The sequence below is a fragment of the Hoplias malabaricus genome, chromosome Y, assembly GCF_029633855.1.
Source record: "Hoplias malabaricus isolate fHopMal1 chromosome Y, fHopMal1.hap1, whole genome shotgun sequence".
In the NCBI taxonomy this organism is placed as follows: domain Eukaryota; kingdom Metazoa; phylum Chordata; class Actinopteri; order Characiformes; family Erythrinidae; genus Hoplias; species Hoplias malabaricus.
This window is the reverse complement of record NC_089820.1, coordinates 78,037,823-78,063,084: the sequence shown is the minus strand read 5'-3', so window position 1 is coordinate 78,063,084 and position 25,262 is coordinate 78,037,823. Positions and strand designations below refer to the sequence as shown.

At 42.5% G+C, this 25,262-nt stretch overlaps 1 protein-coding gene across 2 annotated transcripts in view; it reads right to left on the bottom strand.

The window, feature by feature from the left end:
- The window catches only part of LOC136679778 (neurocan core protein-like), a 62,309-nt gene that overhangs the window by 4,037 nt on the left and 33,010 nt on the right, over positions 1 to 25,262 (bottom strand). For both annotated transcript variants that reach the window (XM_066658450.1, XM_066658451.1), the window contains exons 7-11: positions 12,128 to 12,241; positions 6,078 to 6,236; positions 5,320 to 5,402; positions 4,334 to 4,478; positions 736 to 918 (exon numbers count right to left, since the gene is read on the bottom strand). In XM_066658450.1, the coding sequence (XP_066514547.1) occupies positions 736 to 918; positions 4,334 to 4,478; positions 5,320 to 5,402; positions 6,078 to 6,236; positions 12,128 to 12,241 (684 nt within the window). The remainder of the gene's footprint in view (positions 1 to 735; positions 919 to 4,333; positions 4,479 to 5,319; positions 5,403 to 6,077; positions 6,237 to 12,127; positions 12,242 to 25,262) is intronic.

The following is a 25,262-nucleotide window of genomic DNA, read 5'->3' as shown; positions in this document are numbered from 1 at the left end:
CACGGTGGTGCAGCAGGTGGTGTCGCAGTCACACAGCTCCAGGGACCTGGTGGTTGTGGGTTCGATTCCCACTCCGGGTGACTGTGAGGAGTTGGTGTGTTCTCCCCGTGTCTGCGTGGGTTTCCTCCAGGTGCTCCGGTTTCCTCCCACAGTCCAAAAACACACGTTGCAGGTGGATTGGCGACTCAAAAGTGTCTGTAGGTGTGAGTGAATGTGTGTCTTTGTCGCCCTGTGAAGGACTGGCGCCCCCTCCAGGGTGTGTTCCCGCCTTGCGCCCAATGATTCCAGGTAGTTCCTGGACCCACCGTGACCCTGAATTGGATAACGGTTACAGATAATGAATGAATGAATGATTGAAAACATTCCCAGTAAAGGTACTCTAAGAAGTTTTCATCACATGCTGTGGTGATCTCATTATCAAATTGCTAAGTAATGGTAAACATGCATGTCCTGTATTTAGGAAGATATCTGATTATTGAATGTGGACTCAGTACTTTCTCATGATCTAGTTACTGTCAGAGTTTGAGTTTCTGAAGTTATCAGATTAATGTGTGCTTGTAAACACACTCACTGAAAAAACGCACAGATAATCCAGTCCCAGCCTTGGCAGCCCATTAATCTAGACACTTCAGGGTTTCCCTGCTCTAATACAAACTGGCAAAACCCTTCTGTAGTGCTTGAAAAAATATACATTATTAGGACTCAAAGCTTTCATCTACAGCAGATTGTACTCACACTTGGTGCAGACGATTTTGGGTCTCTCCCAAGTGCCGTTGGGCCGGCAGCGGGCCGTGGGGATGTGTCTCTGGAAGAATCCATCAGCGCATTGGTAACGGACCACCGAGTGGATGTCGTAATGAGACCGTCTGCGACCCACCAGGTAAGCATTCTCCACAGCAGGAGGGGTTCCACACATCACTAATGCAGCGAGAGTGGACACAGAGGAATTGGACTCAATGACTACGCTAGGAATACAAGCCTGAGGTTATAAAAATTTAAGAGAGTAACAGGAAATGTGGTTATTGTTTTCTGTCACTGTGTGACATACTGTTATCTCCAGTAGTGGATAATGTTCTATGTGATTTACAGTCAGGACACGTAATAAAGTTTTTTGGGGGGTTCCTTAAAGGGGACGTATTATACCCCTTTTGTAAGTTAACGTATTTGACTGGTGTCTTAATGTTGAGAAGCGAGGAACAGAAACTCTGGATCTTAACCATTTGTTCTCTTACTTCTCCATTCTTGTTTTCTCCATATTTAATCAGTGCCCTTTTTTTCCGGGCTGTTTGTGTTTGCTCTTACATAAATATAGGTCCTGCGCTGTGATTGGAGAGACTTAAATGAGGAGGCGGGTCAACTCTGAAGTAACTTATGAAGTCGGTACAGTCAACAGGACAATAAAAGAAGAACAGTTATGAGGTTGTCTGCTAATTTAATGTTACTTAGCTAGGAACACACACACAATAAGAGAGAGAGAGAGAGAGAGAGAGAGCGAGTGAGAGTGAGAGCGAGAGAGCGAGTGAGAGAGGGAGAGAGAGCGAGTGAGAGCGAGAGCGAGAGAGAGTGAGAGAGAGAGTAAGAGAGAGAGAGAGAGAGTGAGAGAGCAAGAGAGAGAGAGCGAGAGCAAGAGAGAAAGAGAGAGAGCGAGAGAGAGAGCAAGAGAGAGCGAGAGAGCGAGCGAGAGAGAGAGAGCGAGAGAGAGAAAGAGTGAGAGAGAGAGAGAGAGAAAGAAAGAGAGAGAGAGAGAGAGAGAGAGAGAGAGAGAGAGAAAGAGAGAGAGAGAGAGAGAGAGAGAGAGAGAGAAACATGGCATAAATGTAGACAAGTTGTTAGAGAAGCAGACTTAACACCTCACACACACACACTCCTCAGGGACAATGTCCCAGTGCTACGTGCTGGTGGCAGTCGTCCAGGGCCTCTATATCCTCCTGTCCGGCTCCAGTCATGATAACTAAAGTTTTACTGCTGGCCCACTAAAGCTTCAATGCCTTCAAGCCCCCCTCTCCGTCTTGGAGGCAGTAGACTGGACTGGAAATCCAGCCCCATTCTCCATTCTCAGGCACATAGGAGGTGTGTGTGTGAGAGAGAGAGAGAGAGAGAGAGAGAGAGAGCACCTAGGATACGCCACAAAAGACGACACGGTGGGACTAGAGTCTACAGCTTAGAGCTGAGACTGACAGCCCCTGAGCCCCTCAAGGAACGTGTGAATGCTTCCTCAGAGACTAGGCTAAGACTGAGGCTTCCCACTGCTGGAATCTCAATGAGGGAGGAAGAGAGAGTGCATACAACACTTAGCCGTGCTAGTTGGGACAGCGGAGCTCTGTGCACTACAGGGGGTCTGAGGCGTCACTTCAATAGCATGGATTTGAACACCACAGTCAGGTCTGAGAACTAGAGATTAATTGGGCCACATAGAAAATAGCCCCACAGAAACCTGACCTCCACCCACCTGAGACTGAAAGATGGCGCCTTATAGTTTCCATCTGTGACCCATTCCAGAGGGATACACTGGCACAATGGAAATCAACTTGGGTGGTTTTAATTTGATTTGGCACATACAGCTCTAAACCTGTCAGATTAACACAGACGGGTCCCTGTGTGTTAAATGCTTTAACCAATGAGCTGCTAGCGAGCAATCAGGGAGGTAACAGGAGGCTTGGTAACATTAAAAAGGTACATATTCAACCCCACTTTCACAATTTAAAACAGTTCTGGGCCTTAATGAAACATCTGTCACATGCTTTGGTCAAAATGGCACAAGGATCAAACACCACAGCCCCATTCTCCCCCTGTCTAAACAGCCCTATTCAGAGCAGCCGGTTTCAGTGCCTGTCCCTTTAAATGAGAATGAGCCACAGCTCAGTTCAGTGCGAGAGCCCATGTGTGAGGAGCGGAAGCTTGTATTGTTTGTTTTGCTCTTTGTTTGTTTAACCTTTTATTTGCACCTTTTTAACATAAGCACAGGTCTAGCTCTGTGATTGGAGAGTCTCAGACAAGGGGGCGGGGCAATTCGAAAGTCGTCTACATAAGAAGCAGGAAATAAAAGTAGAACGACTAGTTTTATCCTATGTTTCTGACTCAGGCAGCCCACAAAAAAAGATTGGGTGGGTATTTTTCATAGTGTGCATGTTGGAAGGCTTCAGATCCCTAAATTAATGTGCACACGCACTAAACAATCATTCATTTATTCATTGTCTATAAGCGCTTATCCCGGAGCCTACCTGGAATCACCGGGCGCAGGAACACACCCTGGAGGGGGCGCCAGTCCTTCACAGGGCGACACACACTCACACATTCACTCAGACCTACTGACATTTTGAGTCACCAATCCAAGCACTTAACAGGAGATTTATATTATAAAATGTACTGTTTAAAAATGATAAAATATTTTTTTAATATAAAGCCTTATCAGCTTCAAAAAAATGCTTGTTTGAAGTTTTTTAGTCTCAGTTTTACACAAAAACTTAATTTTTTGGACATCAATATTTGAGAAATAATGTCCAAACTACATCTGACACCAGGCCTTTTCAGGTTCAGATATCTCAGGGTGAACCATTCCACCTGGGCCTGGTTCCGCTCGGCTCTGGCTCCTCCCAGGCTCCACCTGACCTTGCTGTTACTTTGTTGCTGAACTTTTGAATGTTAGCAAGTCCCAGCAAAGACATTCTGTGCATTCCTCCTGCCACTGCCAGCATGTTTCCTGTATTACAAGATATTACAGGCTCCAGTGTCGCAGAGTCTGGGACTTGAGCTGTAGGCTGTAGGAACAGAAGTGCTTATATTTCTTGTTTTAAAAACTATAGCAAAACTGCTTCACCTTTGATCAGTGAGCAGAGAATAATCAAAACAGAGCCTACAGTGTGAGCTTCACAGCAGAGAAATATAAAAAAACAAAACAGCAATAAGCACCCGTTTTTTTGGCCTGTGTCTGCCATTGATTGACAGTCGACATGAAACTGAGATCTTCATGAAGCTGATGAAGTGTGCGGTGCGGTGAGGTGGGCAAAAACACGATCAATAACCACTTAAAACTGAAATCCGAGACCATTCACAGGGAAGCGTGTGTGCTTGCCTTTGATAATACGGTGATGTCAAGGCCATGTAAAATACTCCCAAACTTTCAAACCATAGGTAACTGCTGTTACAGTCAGTGGATTTCCAAATAAGAGAACGGCAAAGGGCCAGTCCCTATAAATCACAAAGACCTGTTTGTTCCAAATAAGCCCTGTTCCACCTGGAGGAACTTAATGGAACTCTTAAGAAGAAACTAGTTCAGCATCATTAGACCCTTCCAGCAAGTGCTGCGTTCAGAGCCGGACTTCCTCGATCTCACCTGTGCCCTTCTTGCAGATGTAGGGCAGGTTGTAGTTACAGGGAACATCGTTCCACTTGCCGTCCTCTCGAGAGATCATCACCACGCAGTCTTCCCCGCCAGCAAAGAAGTTATCCGGCTGGTTCTCCCGCCAGTTCTCATACACCTGTAACAGCACAGAGAATCTTCCACTGTGACTGGACAGACTCAGGAGAGGTGACACTCTGGACGGTCAGAGTAGCTTAACTGACCTCACGATCAGCAGAGACGTCGCTGTGGAGGATCTAGCCTTGCTCTGCGCATGCATGTCAGCTCCACTCACCACACAAGTCTGCATTTCTACAATTACACACCGTTGTTCATCTGTTGCCCTCTTCAATAATCAGGACCCCCACTGTGGCCACTAAAGAGCAAGTATAATTTGGGTGGTGGTCATTCTCAATGCAGTGACAGTGACGTAGTGGTGTTGTGTTAGTGTGTGTTGTTCTGGTACAAGTGGCTCAGACACAGCAGTACTGCTGGAGTTTTAAACACTCACTGTCCACTCTGTAAGACACACCCACTTCGTAGATGTTAAGTCAGAGACTGTAGCTGATTTGTCACGGCACAGTTTGTGTTGGTTGTTCACAGGATTCTCAGGTCAGCAGTGACATTCAGGGCTTTAGAAACTCTAGCAGCACTGCTGTGTCTGATCCACCTGTACCAGCACAACACACAGTAACACACCACCATCACGTCAGTATCGCTGCAGCACTGAGAATGACCCAACCCAAATAATAACTGCTGTGTGGTGGCACTGTGGAGGTCTAAACCACTGAAAAACATGGTGAAAGAGAGCAAACGTAGAACTACAAAGTGCTCTTGTATGGTCAGTGGAGCTGATAAAATGGACAATGAGGATATTGTAGTGTGTCTTTATTTCGGACAGCGTTTGACTCACTTCCCTGTCACTGAAGATGGATTTGTGTGTGTGTGTGTCTGTCATAGATCTTTCATTCAGCACTCACCAGGTCCATGTTGTCTGTCCACTGGAAGTCTTCCTCTACTGTTCGGTCATTCAGCCCGATCCACACGTTCTCATGGCCCAGACCTGACAGATGGACAGGGAAGCTTCAGTGTAGCTCACAGCTTCTCATGACGCACCAACACAGCGCCGAGCCTCATGACCACTGACATCCACACAGTGTGTATATCGGTCATGTTGTAATAAAAAATCTTTTCTATTCGCTTTATACATCATACTTTAACAGGACGGGACCTCAATATTATTTTAAGGTAGATAAGTCTAAATAGTAAAGCTTCACTTTAAAGGTGCGAAAGTTCATGACTGCAATGTGTTAATGTGTTTACAAAGCCCCAATGTCTCTAAACGGGTAAAAAATGTTGAAAAGCATGAACTGAAATAAAGATGTAGCTCTGTATCTGCTCCATACATGTGTAATATTGACGTATTTTTGCTGTTTTGATCACTTAAGGTGGAAATGTCTCCAAACTCCAGAGGCCGTTAACTGCATTATCAAATGTGCTACAAAACTAAACAACTCCATTTACGAATGAGTTTCTGTGATCAATCAAACGGTGAATAAAAACATACACACAAGTTACATATCAGCCACGTACAAACAACGTATAAACATACTGTTCCACCTTAAAAAGACTCAGAGTTTCCCAACAATCGTAGACGTTGCCTTTAATACGTTCGATACTACTGCACTTAGACTCAAAGGAACATCAGCAGAGGTGTGGTCAGTAGTATTTCACTGACCGTTGAGGAAGTCCTGCTCCATAGTGGAGGTGACACTTGTGAGGTGACCGCTGTGCTCTCTGCAGTCCTTCTCTGCGTCCTCCCAGGTGTGTCGCCGTGGGAACAGCCTGTAACAGTGGCCATGAAATTTCTTCCAGCCGTGATCACAGCCCTCAGTATCTAGAGAGAGAGAGAGAGAGAAAGAGAGGAAGAGAGAAAGTGAGAAAGAGAGAGAGAGAGAAAGAGAGAGAGAGAGAGAAAGAGAGAGAGAGAGAGAGAGAGAGAGAGAGAGAAAGAGAGAGAGAGAGAAAGAGAGAGAGAGAGAGAGGGAGAGAGAAAGTGAGAAAGAGAGAGAAAGAGATAGAGAGAGTGAGAGAGAGAAAGAGAGAGAGAGAGAGAGAGAGAAAGAGAGGGAGAGAGAAAGTGAGAAAGAGAGAGAAAGAGATAGAGAGAGTGAGAGAGTGAGAGAGAGAGAGAGAGAGAGAGAGAGAGAAAGAGAGAGAGAGAGAAACATTAGGCATAACTGTTTTTCACAGGTTACGATTCTATCTATAATGTAGTACAAATTTCACAAATGCACTCTGAGTGGGAGAAGACTGCACTCCAGAGAAATGCAGTGGCGCAACCTTTATACTTCCCTAGCCGATGCTTTGCATTGAGAATGTTAACTTTAAACAAGTTGCATGTAAAACTGAACGTCTGAGTCCAAACTTAGTGCTTCTATCGATTCCAGAATACTGGCACAGGCATGCCAACCACTCCGAGACATGATGGATGCCCTTGACATTCAAAACTTTTCTAGCCACTCTTCAGCATTAACCTTTGGGGAGGTGGATTTAAAAGCACTGGGCACAATGCATTCTGGTGCACTGCAGTGTAATAAATATATTTTTTAAATTCCCCAAATTTCAGCACAAAAAGGATCAAAAGCTTGCCTTGTTCACATTTTCTGTTACGAAAGACAGAACAGAACAGTTTTCGTAAAGCTGCATTTTTTTCTCAAACAAAAAAAGAACAGAACTTGTAATGATTACACTCTAAAGTAATCACTTTATTTAGTTTTTTTCCAGAAGTAGCTGCGGTTTTGTATGATTTGCAGTGTTTATAATAGACCCTGAGTTTGGAAGCAAAAGACATGTACGTTAAAATATTCTCGTCTATAAAAGGGGGGGCTGCAGAGTGAGTTTAAGAGCCATTGCTATAAGCAGTAACCCCATTGCTAATATTACTACAAAGTGGTTCTGAGAACATTATCAATCTCCAATAGAATCAGCCCTTAGAGCCAGATTTCGGAACATTTTTATCCGTGTTCTACTTAAAGCAATAAATCCAGCCATAAATGCGCTGACATTGATCAGCTGAGCGACTACACTAACACGATTAGCATTGACAAAAATGTTTTGGCTGTGTTCAGCACGCTTTGCAAACGTCATGTAATCAGTTTCCAGCCGTGGAGAGATTACAGTGTGATGAAATTTTTATATGAGTGAAATTTGATGTGTGTGTGTGTGTGTGTGTGTGTGTCCTGTCAGACTGTATCCCTGGTAGCTGCTTTCTGCTTCTCAGCAGATGAGTGGAGTAAGGGAGTGGCTATTAGAAGCGTGCATTCTACTAATTAATACCCCATCAGTACCAAGCCTTTAGAGAGATATCGGGAATTCAAATGCGGTTCAAATGCATAACTCCCCCTCTTTGGTCCCCGTTCCTCAGCGCACTTCAAAGGCTACACACTGCTAATTCACATCAGCTGACTCCCAGTGCACTTAAGTGTTTCCGATAACGTCGCCATTAGCTCAGAGAATGTTGCTGACATAAAAATGTGAAATATTGTCTGAGACATAAAGAGACCACATCCTCAGGAGGAAAAAAAAAGTATGACTCAGAAAAAAATAAAAACCCACACCATATAACCATAGGACCATTCATTCACACATTCATTATCTGTAACCGCTTATCCAGTTCAGGGTCATGGTGGGTCCAGAGCCTACCTGGAATCATCGAGTGCAAGGTAGGAATACACCCTGGAGGGGGCGCCAATCCTTCACAGGGCAACACAGACGCACACACATTCACTCACACACTCACACCTACAGACACTTTTGAGTCACCAATCCACCTACCAACGTGTGTTTTTGGATCGTGGGAGGAAACCGGAGCACCCGGAGGAAACCCACGCAGACACAGGGAGAACACACCACACTCCTCACAGACAGTCACCCGGAGGAAACCAACACAGACACAGGGAGAACACACCACACTCCTCACAGACAGTCACCCGGAAGAAACCCACGCAGATACAGGGAGAACACACCACACTCCTCACAGACAGTCACCGGGAGGAAACCCACGCGGACACAGGGAGAACACACCAACTCCTCACAGACAGTCACCGGGAGGAAACCCACGCAGACACAGGGAGAACACACCAACTCCTCACAGACAGTCATCCTGGAGGAAACCCACGCAGACACAGGGAGGACACACCATACTCCTCACAGACAGTCACCGGGAGGAAACCCACGCAGACACAGGGAGAACACACCAAACTCCTCACAGACAGTCACCCGGAGGAAACCCACACAGACACAGGGAGAACACACCACACTCCTCACAGACAGTCACCCGGAGGAAACCAACGCAGACACAGGGAGAACACACTACACTCCTCACAGACAGTCACCCGGAGCGGGACTCGAACCCACAACCTCCAGGCCCCTGGAGCTGTGTGATTGCGACAGTACACTAGGACTAATTTAAGAAAATTAAATATTTTTTTAAAATCAAACCTCAATCTTTGTTACCTACCAAAATCATTCCTCCATGATTTAAAATTGCAGCTAATTGTAGGAGGGTCAAGAAAGGATACATCAGGGCAGTCCTCCAAATCTCTCAGAAACACTGCTGCTTTTCTCTGCTGTATACAGACTTTCACAAAACAGGCAAGAAACAGAGCCATCTAAGGCTGCAGCTTTGACTTCGCAACGCAGCTGCAGATAAAGCCAAAAGTGTCCTAGTTCTTCTGATTCGGAGTCGCAGGGAAAAATATTTTGATCACATTCATTAACGATATCTGAGCTAGGAGGCCTGCAGAAAGAGGTTAAGCAAATCTAATCTTCTGTTTTGGATTCTTCAAAGTGTCCTCGTTGCTTTGATGCAGCTTTAAATAGATCATTCTCTCAAGCAGCTTCACGAGGAGCAGTCTAGGGTAGGCTTTCCGACACGAAATGTGATTTGGAAATCTCGAAAAACCATTCACACAGGTGTCCGCATTTTTAACACTAGCCCAGTGCTACAGATACCACACCCTATGAACACATCTTTCATTTCTATAATAGCAGTTTATTAAGATCATAAAACTGAATATTATAAGACACTGTCCTTGTATCTGGTCCTCAAATCGCCTAAGAACTCTCAGACCGACTCATAAGTCCTCAGTATCGGCATTACATCATGCGCTTTGTCCCTGTGTCGCAGTAGCTGCATTATTAGAATTCATAAATCATCATTAGTGTGTGTGTGTGTGTGTGTGTGTCCGTCTTTGGTGTGAATGTGTGTATGGACCAAGAGGACGTGGAGAGACTGGATTGTGGCAGGAGTGTAAAGCTGCTGAGATTAATGGCAGTGTGGGCCGGGGGGAGTGGAGATGAATGTCACGCAGCAGTGCAACACACATGACCCTGAGGAGAGTTTCAGATTAATACTGCTCCAAAAATAAAAGCTCAAAATATACAGAAAGTTTGATAAGAATAAAGCAATAATGGGTTCTAGAACAGAGACTGGTCCTGAATCCTGATTGGCCGAGCCAACTTCAGTGTCATTAAACCCTTGATTTACGTCTATGACCACTTCAAAACAACTCAATTTTGTATTAATGCATTATTTTTTTCCATGAACCACTGAGCATAAATGATAGATGGGAGCGGATATGAGTGCGAATATGAAGTAAATGGCCTGAAACATGACTTAACATATCCTCCATAAGAACTGCTGCTGTTAGGCTTTGAACTGAATTTAAATACAGGGTGGGCCATTTATATTGATACACCTTAATAAAATAGGAATGGTTGGAGATATTAACTTCCTGTTTGTGGCACATTAGTATATGGGAGGGCGGAAACTTTTCAAGATGGGTGGAGACCATGGCGGCCATTTTGAAGTCGGCAATTTGGGATCCAACTTTTGTTTTTTCAATAGGAAGAGGGTCATGTGACACATCAAACTCATTGGGAATTTCACAAGAAAAACAATGATGTTTTAACGTAACTTTATTCTTTAATTAGTTATTTACAACTTTCTGACCACTTATAAAATGTTTTCAAAGCGCTGCCCATTGTGTTGGATTGTCAATGCAACCCTCTTTTCCCACTCTTCACACACTGATAGTAACACCGCAGGAGAAATGCTAGCACAGGCTTCCAGTATCCGTAGTTTTAGGTGCTGCACATCTTGATGGTATGGTGTGGTATATGTGGTACAAAGATAGTGTGGCCATTCTTCATCAATGGAAACGTCAAGGCCACAGGATATGCGAAATTGCTACATGATGATGTGTTTTCCTCTTCATGCACTGAAGCTGGCACTGAAGCTTGTAAATAACTCATTAAAGAATAATTTTACATTAAAACCAAGCACACCATTGTTTTTCTTGTGAAATTCCCAATGAGTTTGATGTGTCTCATGACCATCTTCCCATTGAAAAAACAAAAGTTGGATCCAAAATGGCCGACTTCAAAATGGCCACCATGGTTACTACCCATCTTGAAAAGTCCCCCCCCCCCCAATATACTAATGTGCCACAAACAGGAAGTTAATATCACCAACCATTCCCATTTTATTAAGCTGTATCCATATAAATGGCCCACCCTGTATGAATAATCTGTATATTCCCATGTACCACACGAATATTACAAACTGAGTGATTACGCTATTAATCTAAAGTATTTTTTATATATGTTTTATAATTACATATTTAAATGATTTTTAATACATTGTTCTATTTTTTTAAACTTCTTGTAATTCTTATCTAATTCTGTTGTTTCTTGTATTTTACTGTATTTTTCTCTCTCTTGTTTAAAAACTATAAAGTTACACTGGGTTTAAGTAAGGCTCTTAATTAATAACAAAATATATATTTTTTTATATTTTCCGAATTTGAATTATAATTACTGTGGATTCCGCTGTTCAGTGTTCAGTGCACAGTTAGTGCCAATCCCTAGCCCTGGTGGAATGGGAAGGCTGCAGCGGATGTGTCTCAGACACACTGCTCTGGGGCCATGGGGGCCTGGATTTGAGAATGAGAGTCACCAGGCAGGAACACACCCTGGACAAGGCCCCAGTCCATCGCTGGGCATTACATACTCACACATTCACTCACACACTTTTGCACAGCCAGTACACCCAAAAACATGTTTTCAGATTATGGCAGGACCAGAGGACACCCACACAGACACAGGGAGAACACACTAAACTCCTTAGAGACAGTCACCTGAAGTAAGCTCTGAACCCAGAGATCCTGGAGCTGTGTGGCAGTGTCAGTAACTGCAGTGCCTTGTCCTATACACCCTTATACATAAGTCAATTCAGCAACATTAAGTTGCACCCAATGCACTACAGAATGTGATCTCTTATGAATTGGTTTGACCAAAATGCTCAAGAGAACCTGCCTGGAAGCCGAAGATCATCACACCCAATGCCAATCATGGGCTGGATGGGTTTCAAAATGTAGTGCAATGCCTTCCTAGAAAAGGCAAATCTGTTAGTGCAGCAAACCTTGCAAGGACCATTTTCTAGATTTTTATAACAACACTGTAACTGTAAGAAGGAGGAGAGCACGACAGATAGCACTAACAGAGATGTCCTGGGAGAGAGGATGTGTGACGCAGGTGTTTAGGCTATCTGTGTATTTGTGTACGTCTGACATCTCCCCGATGCTCTGCTGGTGGTGTCTGGAATTCTAAAGAAGCCAAAGGCTCATTATGCAGAAGCAGCTGACACTTTACACTGAGCTCTGTGCCCCGTGTTGAGGATGAATTCCTCCGCTGCGGTAATCCCTCTGTGCTGGAATCCATTACCTTTCTCACACATGTCTCCGCTGTAGCTTGGCAGGCACAAGCAGACGAAGGAGTCCACTTTGTCAATGCAGGTCCCTCCATTCTCACACGGGTTCGACAGGCAGTCGTCAACATCTGGAATAAACAAAACACATAGGCTGGTGTTAGCAAGTGTTTGCTTTATTCAGTGCAGGTCTAAAGGAACTGACTTAAGATATTCCATGTTAATCACTTCAGCTAAAGGTACACCCGCTGTACACACAGATGTATGACATGAAACAAAATGCTCTGGAACAGCTTCACATGAGCCTAAGGTCACTAAGCCCACTGCCAGCTCTTAGAGGGATAAAAAGCCCCTCTGGCCTTTGGCTATGGCACAGAGGAACCATGTTCTTTGGAGTGATGGAGCACCATTCAATACCTTAGGAGTGGTATTTTCAATCCACAACAACAAATCCCCCATCAGGACCTGACCTTACTAATGTTCTCATGGCTAAATGCCATCAAATCCTCACTTGCGTGTTCCAAAATCTGGTCTAAGCTGTGCCAGAAGGGCAGAGGGCGATCCGGTAGCATATCCAGCTGATGTTTCATTTCAGAGGAAAATGGATTGAGGAGGTGTCCTAAAGTGTTATAAAAGATGTAAAGCATCGTGCACATGTTTTGGAAACCTGAGAAAATGAGATTTTAGAAAAGCTATTTGAATAAAAACAAATATTATTATTATTAAATCAAGCAGTGATATTCAGTGTGTGAATGTATTGGTTTAAATCTTTCTCCAAGGCAGTCCTGTAGTGTTTGAGGTTGTCATACAACACCTACATTTAAAAGATAATAAATACGTCAATACGTTAAAGCAAGCGTGCTGTGGATTTAAATCCATCTGTTCACAATCTATTTTTTTTTTACTGTAATTATGTTTTTGCATTTATTATAATTACATATAATTGTGTATATAATTCATGAAAATTATATAAATGTTATTAATTACTGTATACATTTATGAGTCAAAACAAACAATTTGTAATTATTTGCCAGTGTGTCAGGTTCAATAATTACCATAATTTTTGCTAATACCTGATATATCAGTACAAACTCTGTTAATACCTAAAATACTTTATAATTCATGCATAAACCTTTAATCCAAACAGCAAGAAAGAAAGAAGACTGTTCTCACCGAGAGATTAGTGTGAAAACACACAGATGAAGACGCATGTTGCGTGAAAAAAAAAAAAGTGTGATAGCATGCTTTGTCGTTGTTATTGGCATTTTAGCCTTAAGATCCATTTTAATTAAACTGGTAGCTGGAGCGAACACCTGCGCTGGGCTCTGCACGGTTTGAGTAGGTAGATTAAACATTTCCCAGTATAGTTCCAAGGCAATTATGGAGTCTCTCTCTTCCTCTCTCACCCCTGCATGAAAATGTAGCATAATAGACTTCTCTAAGCGTGTTTAAACTGTCCTAGTGTTTTGCCTGAAGACACTTTAATTATATAGTGAGCTGCCGAGAATGCCAACATGGAAAAGGCCGGAACGCAGGAATAGTCGTTTAGTTACACTTCACATGTTAGCGTCTCACTCCTGTGTGGAATCGGTTGAGGTGATAAGGTATAATAGCTGCAAGAATGCCTTGTTACATCCTAAACATCTCATTATCTTGGCTTATTCAGTTAGGGATAAAAATAAAATTATACGGCTTTTGTAAGAACACAACACTGGATACAAATAGCAGTCGTTAAAAGACCCTTTTTTAAGGATCTGCTCTGTTCGATTTAGTGTGTAAACAGTTTGTAAACATTGTTTAGAGCTCATGACCTACTATTAAATTCTGTATACTGTAGAGTATAAGTATAATCTGGTTTATTTTCTTATAAACCTTATTATTTAAGGTTATTCATAAGTAGATTGCTCCCTTTGCAACAGTAACAGCTTTTGTTCTTTTGGAAATAATTTACACAAGATGTTGGAACACTGCCGTGAGGATTTGATGGCGTTAAAGGGCCACTAGGTAAGGTAAACCTTTTTTACTTTACATTTCTACGGTTGCAGAGCGTAATTCACATTTACAGCACTGTCCTGAAATCAAAGCAAGGGATAGCAGCAGCTGGTGGTATCCTACCTTCCTCCAAAAGTGACATAGTGAAGTTTCTGTAGTGCTGAACCCGGAATAGCAACGACAGAGGCCCAGTTCTCCCTATTACAGCTCAGTAAAGCTACGATTTTAAAGTAAAACTACTACCTAGTTTTACTTTAAGCCACAGGGGCTCTAATGAGATCTGTTCTATTCACAAACGCCGCTCCAGCTCATCTCATTTTGGTGTCACACCGGTGTGCAATCATGTGGACCTGCTCCATACCATCCCATTTTGTTTCATGACATTCAGGCTCGTACCATAATAACAGTTTAAGAAACAAAACATTGTGCAGCCCTGCTACATTTCAACGGTGGGATTGGGCCTATGGCGACTCACTGCTGTAATGCTGTAGTCTGTTTCATACCGTCAGAACGTCCTGGAGGATGTTTACGAGTCCACTCAAGTCCACAGGTTTATCACAGTGCTCTTTGGCAAAAAGAAAACACCACCTACCCAGAAGCTCAAAAAAAAAACCAGGCAGATTTACAGCCACTCTTGGTTTGCTGCCAGTCACAGCCAGAGAGCAGCATGGTTTCAAAACCCAGGCAAATGGTGCTCTCAGAGTTTATGAGAAATGCACTGAGAGCAATGGATTTTGCCACTAAACCTGAAGGTGATATTTCCACTAGTAGATAAGCTTCTGAAAGAGGTCTTGGAGTTATGTGATTCTGAGTGCAAGCGTTTTGCCGCCATATTTCTTTTCACTCTGGAAACTACATAAACGGGGTCAGGAGTAAATATTAGAGTATTTATAGGAATAGAACCTTTAAAGTCTTACAGGATAAACCCGACATATAAACCAAAAGAAGCAAAGACACACTGTCACTACCATGAGGCACTGAATAGTGCAAGTCCTTGTGGAGCATTTACTAAATGTGAGTGAGTAACAAGTCATGAGGTGATTCGTGTTTACAATGAGTACAATAATGGTACACTACAGTGGTATGAAAATACCTGATTTTCTGTTATATTTCAGTTGAGAAATGTGTATGAAAAGTAATTCGCTTTCAAAAAGTAGACTTTGAAGGTCATTAGAGGATCATCTTGAAGAATGTGAAGATATCAAGAAGTCATTACTGAGATGCTGAGAAAAGGAAATGGATAAAAGGAAAAAAAAATGTTTGAGACAAGAAATGCGTTTCTGAGAACTGATGTGTCTACATTTGTAACTAGTATTACACAGACATTGAGAAGAAGAAATGAGATCCCATGACATTACCCCAAAAAAATGGCAGGGGTGGGTTGTTTTTTTTTAAACAAAATTATTAACAACAGCAAATCTCTCTGAGAATTAAGACAAGAGAAATAATTAATACTGAATGGACCCGCGCTATTTTTCCTCACTGTTGATAATTTTAACCAGCATTTAAGATCAAATGGCTCAACTGAAGTTTCTGATAGTGGCTCAGTGATATCTTAAAGTCCCTTATCTTCTTGCTGAAGCAGCAAGTTGTGCCTCTGTCATCTCGTGTTGCTGGTCTTAGCAGTTCTCAAAGGTCTAGTAAAAGCTGAAATGTGAAATTTGCTGAAGCACCAGTGTAAAAAGAGCTGGGATTGAGAAAGGTAGTCTTCACTATCCATCTCTGTCCACTGGACCAGTCACTTTATATTAGCCAGACGTGCTGTGGATTATCAGCTTTCTCGTGCGATAGCACCACTATCGATTAGCACTTCAAATACACTGTTCCTCTGTAACATTTCCACCCGTGCAGGAAGAGATTAGAGGCAGGTAATATTTGCCTAATAGAACGCCCTCATTGTTGGAATTAGGCTGTCAAACCTATGTGAACAGCATGGCGAAATATTTACTGAAGCAAGCAAGACTGTCAGGTCGCATTAGGAGCTCAAGACAGCGGTAATCACATTCTGCCCAGGACTCTGAGGCTCAGCACTCACACATAGACACAGCTCCAAAACAAATACACTCACAATTTTCTTCGATATAAAGATTATTTCCACACTTCAGTGTCTCCAGGGCGCCAAGCGACGTCCAGCTGTGTACTACCTCCAGCCAACACTTAAAATGACTCAAAACCGACTTAAAAATGACACAAAAAAACAGCCGGCTGAGCTGCGATCCACTCCACCGTCTGAGGTCGCCTCCTGAGGCCTCCTCCCGAGGGGTTCGGCCGATTTCAGCAGCAGACATGAATCCATAATTGAGCCCGTTCCTACCTGACTCACATTCTAATTCCCCAAGTCAAGGAGCGGTGAGGATCTGTCGTAAGCACTATTAAGCGCTATTGGGGCTGGATTAGTTTTACCAAGGGAAGCCTGAAAATGTCATTTGTAAGGGATTTTACTGGCCCCACTTTATCTGTGTAATGGTGCATTTAGAGTTTTCTTATAAAGTTTGCAAATCGTAAAAACTTCACCGAAAATTCCAAGTCTCACTTCCAAAAACATTCACGGAAGGTGACAACGGGGTAAGCTGGAAAACAATAAAGCAGTGATAAATATGGCTCTACAACCAACGGATGTTGTGTTGCGTATGGTTTGTAAATTGTAATAACATTAAAGGGAACAACCTCCTCGTCTGAGACTCTTCAGTCACGATGCTGGACCCACATTTATTTGAGAGCTCAAAGATGAGGTTAAAACACAATGAGCACAGAGTAATACAATAACTGATTTAAAATGGAGAAGAAAGAACCAAACAAAATGGCTGAAATCCAGAGCTTCAGCTCCTCGCTCCTTGGCTCTCACTCATTCTGTTTTAAAGGAAAAGGCACTGAATCTGGCCTCTCTGAACGAGGCTCTACTGCGTAGCTTTGTCCTTGTGGTATTTTGACCAAAGTATGTCACAGATGTTTTGTAAGACCCTAGAACCGTGTTCACTTGTGGAAAAGAGGTGTATGATGTCCCCATTAACCCTACTTCATTTAAATGTGTAAATAAGTTACCCCAAACAAAGAAATGATAACAATGGGTTGGCATGACAATGGTGCAATTTCACATGGAAACAAATAACTGCTATAGAATGATGAGAGTGACTACATCAAATAAAGTCATGTCTAAAACTGTTGACATGACTAATCAGTTGAAAACCTGCTGCTTACGGTCAAATGTGTACAAAAATATGGCCATTTTGAGACAATTACTGGAGACAGAAAGAATGAAAAGATCACATGCATGTGGTTCTAAACCGACAGACTACAGTAACAACAGCAGGTTCTGTTATTGCTCTGCCATCAGGAAGCTCCACATTCAGCAAATAACTGAGGGCCATTCATTATCACAGTCAGACTGTAAACACTAAAAACACTGCAGAATCAAACAGGATTATCATCACAGATCTCACTGGCACACCACTTCTCCTACCTCTAGTTAAACCTAATCCAGCTTAAACGTGGTGTTAAAACTGTGATCTTGGCTGGGATTCATGACTGAGCTCAGCTATGTCTGGGCATGTGGGGGGTGCACAATGTCAGGATTACTGCCACACAGGGAAGCCTTCAACAGCAAAGAGCCATTTACCACCTGCTCCTGTCAAAACACTGCTGTCTAAGGAGCACATCCCAGTTCTTGAGACTCGGGTTCAAGACGATTATGCAGGAAGAAGGATTTTGGGAAAGCACTTTGTCTCTCCCTTGTGCACAACTCTACACACATCAAATTCTCATCTTGTAGAATGAATGCTGTCACGTCACGTTTAATGAACGAAAACACGTTCAAATGAATCTCCAGAACAAGCAGGTCATTAACCATCTGCACCAGGCTGCAACACGCCTTTGGTGAGCAAGGTAAAGTCTGTCATTTTAAGTGATAATCTAATTTTTACAGTTTTCATATTACTCCCAAATGTAGTCAGTCAACCAGGTCATGTTTGGTATCCAAGGTTAGCTTCTTTAGTTTTGCACGAATGTTGATACACACAATGCGGACAGTTCTTTGTGCACAGGAATGAGATACTCAGGAGTAGCTGCACATGAGCTCAAGATCACCATGACCAATGCCAGGTGTCTGGCACTGGGTTGTGGAGAAGTCAACATGTGTTTTTGTGTGAAAAAGCTCTGACCAGTAGTAGGATAGTTTGGAGTCAGGATTTACATCCAGAACTAATCATTTAACATCATTACCTGACCTCAGTAATGAGCCTGTGGCTAAATGCAGTAAAACCCTCACAGAAATATTCCAACAAGGCCTGACCAAAGTGTAGTATTAGTGCCATTCAAATGAAAGGAAATGGCCTTAGTGCAAAAAAAAAAAAAAACACTGCTGTGTATAAATTGGCTCCCTACTCACTATTCACTACATTACTCACTATGTAGTGCACTATTATAGGGGAATTCATTTCTGTAGTGTGGTGAATGATTTCAGACACTACCTCACGTGGGTAATGTTGTGTTATATTTGAACTCAGATGTCGGAATTTCCAATACTACTCCTCTTATACACTGTTGGAGTGGGCAGCCATCTTGAATTCTGAATTCAGTGTTGATGAGGTTTCTCAAAGTGAGAAATTTAAACTTAAACACCAGCACACGTTTAATTTCCTACTAGGAAAGTTGGAAGAGCCTTACCAATCCTGAGTTCAAAATCCAAGATGGCTGCCTGCACATGAATAGTGTGTAAAAGCAGTAGTATTATACAGTTTATTAGAGCTTCTATTTATTTGTGTCACATTAAATCAGTGGCACACACAGTACTGACCAACTGCTATGTGAATGTGTTGCCATTACACATTGGATGTGTAAAATATCACATAATACACTTTTGGTATTGATAACAATGCTAACTAGGGACAAGCTAAGAATAAAAATCTAGGGTGTGGAGTTTTCTGAATTTTTAACTGGAACTTTGTCATCTCAAGTGTGACATCATTCCCAGCTCTGACATCAAACCTTTGAGGTAAAAGGAGTGTATTATGGGTATCCACTATCCACTGGGGTACATTGGTTGTACACTACACTGTGGGATTGTGGGAAGTTTTTGGACACCATTACAAAATGGCAGAACCCCAAAATACTGCAAATATATTGAATAGTGGACAGCATCTAACTTTCTTCTGTGGCCTTGTCAGTGATGCAAAGGCTCCTGGGAAAGTGGGTGTGTCTCTGTATACAGCTGAGAGTACCTCTCTTTTTCTGGGCACTGCCGTAACAAATCAGAGTGGCATAAAAACCTAACGAGGAAAGCTGTCACAACACCTCAAACTTGCAGAAGCCCAGAGACTGGCTTTCTCAGCGTCGTGTTGGACTCCAAAGCAGGCTGTCAACAGTGCGGATCCTCTCTGTGCCATGAGCTGCTCAAAACAGAGCATACACGCTGATGGCTTCGCAACGTGCCATCTCAGCCCTGTCAATCTGCCCCAGAGACTGCTGGGATATTTTCATGGGGGGTATATACGCCTGTGCGGCTGAGCTGTGGCTCATGCTCCAGAGAGTGTGAGGCACCCTGCCAAGCACATCAGTGGAGTAGAGAACCTGTCACCACATGGCAAGGTCTTTTCCTCAGGAGAAAAACTGGTAACACTTTCTATGAATTCTGTATTTATTAAGCTTTATGAATCTGTTTTATGCAGAGTGCCTTAGAGGTTTTGTAGGCTCCTGTGGAGTCTAGCCCAAGGACTCTTATTACTGTACAGTAATGAGCTTGTCTGAGTGGGGAACCAAACCCTAGAGAAGAAAATTAAACGTTCAATGTATTAGCACAATAATGTGGGGATCTGGAGCCAACCAACCCACAGACAGTGAAACAAATCACATTACTTTGATCTGACTTTGTGCTAAATATTATGTAGAGTGCAGGCACTTCAGAACTGCCCCGCCTCCTTGTCTGAATCTCTCCAATCACAGCACTGGGCATGTGTATACGTGAGAGCGCAAAGACGAGGCTAAACAGCACAGAACCAACACAACAAGTGTGGAAAAATGAAAGTACTGATTAAAAATGGAGAAAACAACAACAGCTAAAAGAGCTCAGTTTTTTTAGCTTCTGCTTCTTGACACTGGAATCTTGTGCTGAACTGATGTGTGGTTCATTCTCACCGAAACTGGCCATTCTGAACAAGGTTGTTCATTCAACGGGAGAATGCTGCTGTGGTGTTTTGACTAAAAACACCTTGTGATCCTTGTGGTATTTTGACTAAAAAACATATCACAGACCTTTCAGTAAGACCCCAGAACTGTGTAGAATCCGTACCCTTTCAGCAGGTAGAGTTACACGCATAACACTTTATAAACAAGTTTATATGACTCGCTTACATATTTATGATTGTTACAGCTGGTTTATAGAGTTCCCCTCACCTTATTGTTCCCATAATATAATTATTACACATTAGGAAACCTGTCATTATACTCGATATAAGCTTACGACAGGCAATGTAATAATGTGTTATGTATGCCATTTAACACCTTATAAGAGTGCTATGAGTACAGGGTTGATAGGAAGCCTTACCGAAGTGCTTTTGGAGTTCAGAGAACTCAGAGCAACCCTCTCCATACATGGTCTCATAAAAGCTTAACAGCTACTTTTACAGCAATGCTGCACTTGAATTTAACAGCTCACAAATGTAATGCATCAGGTTGTGATATGGAATAAGCACCAGCCTGGTCATAAAGCCAAACTGCTTTTGCTGCACTTTCCCGGTGGCCATGGCTGATTTAATACTCGTCCAATGACAAGAGGATGGATGCTACCTCCATCCCACAAAAGCAACAGTCATTTCTCTACTGTGGTTCAGCTTAAAGGGGAAGTTCACCTTTGTTCCCATTTAAAGTTTTCTTAAACACATATTGGGTGAATTTTAGGCATCTTGGTTTTTATATAATTTGCTTCAAAGTTAATTTGTGTAAACGAATAAGCCACTTCTCACTCACACTAAGCTCCATTCTATTCAGCATCCATGTCACACACTGTACGCACACCCCTCAGCTGATGTAGACACAAATTATCCTTGCAGTAGCTTCATTGCTTTATTTATTGTTAATGAAAAGGCATTCTAGGAGGCTAAAGTGCCATTTTGCACGCTTTACTCATACAAATATATATCTTTTAATAGGAGATTGATCTATTGACCTAGATGTCATAAGTTGCACAGCCAATCAGAACAAAGATAATTTGCATATGTTCGTCTTTAGCAACATAAACATTTAAACGTTTATACACAAGACGTGTAGTAACTACAGTGCTTACCACTTCAACATCAATGAGCAGGCTAAACTGCTGTAGGCTGAATACGGAGCTGTGTGGAAATGTGTTAATACTTGTGACATCATAACCATGGTGAATTCAAAGTGGGCTCTTGTGCAGCTTGGTTTATATATTTAATAAACGGACTGTGAAATGAATTATTTATTCCTAAAAATGTAATAGCAATTACATCAGACTTGGAAAAAAAAATCAACATTTGATGACGATAGGTCTCTTTAACTGCTACAGGGCTCTGGCAGAACAAACAGCCAGGGGCAAGGCCACAGGGTTCCAGACAGCTGAGCTCAAAGGTGGACAGTGAGACTACATGACCAGAGATGGCTAAAATGGCATAGTTTGCTGTAAAGTCTTAGTGCACCCAGTTTTATTATCACAGATCGGATTAAACTGAGGTTATATTTCCAGCGACTTCTATTTCACAGTGTTTCGCCAAACTGCCATTTGTATGACGTCACAAAACATTGGAATACATTTCTGCATATTAACTTATCATTACACTAATGATTTACCAAACCAGACTTAAACTAGTTCCCATAGATCAACCTCTCAAACTTTATCCAAGCTGAAACAGCCTAAGCATTCTGGAGAATTCCAGCACATCGTTTCTGTGTCTAACAAGCTGTGTATGACATATTTATCATCTGTTTGTCAGAAGGAGAGGACGACGTAGGCGTGGGTCACTCAAGACGCTTGTGCAGAGAGCGTCCCTCAGCCTCACCACGCACTTTTGCACCTCATGAATATTTGATCCATTTCATACATTATGCAAACAGGTCCGCGCTCAGAGAGACTGCGCAGCTGCTGCACATCCACGAGTACCACGCAGTCTTTCCTGTCTCCTGCTTGGGACGACAACACTGTCATGCTGAGGACTGCTCTAATCAAATTAATGCAGATTTGCAAACAAGGGCCCTGCAATGCTTTTACTGGTGCAGTTTGTTAAATGTGAGTGAGTGAGTTAAAGAGTGAGGGAATGACCACACAGTTAGAACTAAACACAGAACTCATCCAAGACTAAGAACTTTCTGAGTTATCTATATTATCTGAGCCAGGAATGTCTCATCTATTTATTCATTCATTCATTATCTGTAACCCTTATCCAGTTCAGGGTCACGGTGGGTCCAGAGCCTACCTGGAATCATTGGGCGCAAGGCGGGAATACACCCTGGAGGGGGCGCCAGTCCTTAACATGGCAACAGAGACACACACACACATTCACTCACACACTCACACCTATGGACACTTTTGAGTCGCCAATCCACCTACCAACTTGTGTTTTTTTTGGACTGTGGGAGGAAACCGGAGCACCCGGAGGAAACCCACGCAGACACAGAAAGAACACACCACACTCCTCACATACAGTCACCCGGAGGAAACCCACGCAGACACAGAGAGAACACACCACACTCCTCACATACAGTCACCCGGAGAAAACCCATGCAGACACAGAGAGAACACACCACACTCCTCACATACAGTCACCCGGAGCGGGAATCGAACCCACAACCTCCAGGCGCCTGGAGCTGTGTGACTGCGACACCTACCTGCTGCACCACCGTGCCACCCCTCATCTATTCAGTGAGTCACATTTTAAGCAAAACAGTTTTCCTCTGGGTGCACAGTCCTATGCACAGGTGGATAATCAAGTCTTCAGTCCGCTGAATGTGATTGTAACAGAATGACCAATGATAAAAGACAGAAATGAGCACTGTAAAACATTCACAGAAATACTATAAATCACAACTGAACAGATGAGAAATGGGGCCTAAAGAGAAGTGGCTTAATAGGACATCACAGCTGCCATTATCATTAACTACTCGGCCACTGCTTCAGCAGTCGCAAATTAATCTCCTAGCATCGCCAAGCGCAGAGTAAAGCCTGGCATTAGCAAAACTCTAGCGGTTTAACTCTCTGGGCTCTATAAAGGCACCTGTGCATCACGTTTGATGATTATCAATGTTTTATGAAGATCTTCGCAATAAGACATTCCAGAACCTGTCCGTTCCAGCTCATCTTATCACGAGATTACATGACTCACATTCACACTTATGAGTCTATAAAGATGGGCTGTGATACACAAGATGTGGTTTTCATCCTACGGTGTGTAGTGGATGCTTCAAATGCATTTAAAAGTGATGTATTAGAAGACATGCAATAATAGGTAAACGATCCTTAGGCACTGAAGGGTTAAACCCGTAAATTTGCTTCACTAATGCTTCTGTGGATGAAAGTAATCAAATCCTCACAGCAAAGGTCCAGCTAGTAGTAAATAGTCTTCTCAAAAAAGCAGACGCTGTTAGCGCCGCAAAGTTGGAGGAGGGGCAATACCCCTAAAGTAGACCACAGAAGCCATTAAGTGACGTATCTTTATAATAGTTTCACTAATTTATATGATATAACGGTTTGTTTACACCAAACATGATTTCATATATCTGCTTTGGACCAAAGATTTCAATATTAATATGAATTTTCCCCAAAGAATATTTATTATGCTACTTACAGCATAACCCCATACTAATTAGCTCTTATATTATAACAGGCCCAGACATCCACTGCTTAACAAAAGAGTCCCAACATTAAGATTGATTGCAAAGGGCTGAATTAATATAAAAGGGCAAAACAAGCGAAGCCGCAACAATACCCTTCCCTGACCCTCCTGACCTCACCACGCCCATCCCAGTCTCTCCTACTACTCCCACTCCTCTCTGGACTACTTGACCTTTGACCTCAGTAATGCCTTGAGTATTGACCCTTGTCCTTGCCGCAGCTGGAGTCCAAACACCCCACTCACTTCCCCCATGGATTTGTTAACACTGGCCCAGACGCTCAGTCAAACCTAACGTGCTAACTGATAAATAAACAAATAATAAATCGAGTTTGGATTGCCATATCTGTCAATATCCATGCCCTCCATGCTTTTCCAGAATAATTTAGGCCTCACCTGGAGCAGATTCTGGTCAAATCTAAGGAAAGGATTTTTTGAATCTGAAGGACTATTGTTTGAATTATTGTTGGTTGCATTATCTGCTTCTCACACTCCAAGTCAGTCAGAGTAAACCCAAACAAACCATCAGTGTTCCATCATGTTAAGATCTGGGATGGTCAGTTGAATGTTCTGAGACCATCAGAAGGTTCTTTTGTTTGATTCACAATTGTTCTTCTTTTGTGTCTATTTCCTTTTTCAGTAAGGACTTAGCCCCTTAGAGTTGAGTTGGCCTGATGGGCTTTGATGTTTTGGATTAGGTTTTGGATGGTTGTAAGGAGTCTCAATTCTTCTCCGTCCAAAGAAAAACATGTATTCTGGAGCCCTGGTCCATTCATCATGAAATTTCCAAACAATGTGAAAAACAACTGCTTTGTTCCCATAATATAGTAAATCCATTACATTCATTTATGTTCAGTTTTTGAAATTCTTGTGTTTTCTTTGATTTTCCCAATTAATATTCCATTCATTCATTCATTCATTATCTGTAACTGCTTATCCAGTTCTGGGTTGCGGTGGGTCCAGAGCCTACTTGGAATCATTGGGCGTAAGGCGGGAATACACCCTGGAGGGGGCGCCAGTCCTTCACAGGGCCATTTAATATTCCTGTTGATTTAATTATAGTTATAACATACAGTAAATAAAATGAATAACTGGTACCTAATGGAAATGTCAACTGGAAATTAAATTCAGGAAAGGTGTTTTATGGCACTAAAATGCATCAGAGACTAGGTTTTGACCTGAAAACAGCTTTTTAAACTTGGCGAAATGCACCAGTCACTCAGGACACACTGCCACTGCCCTTGGCCCCAAAAAAGCTGTAGTGTGAAATGCCTTAACTGAAATATCCTCTAACCTGAGATAACCCCCGATGACTCGTTGT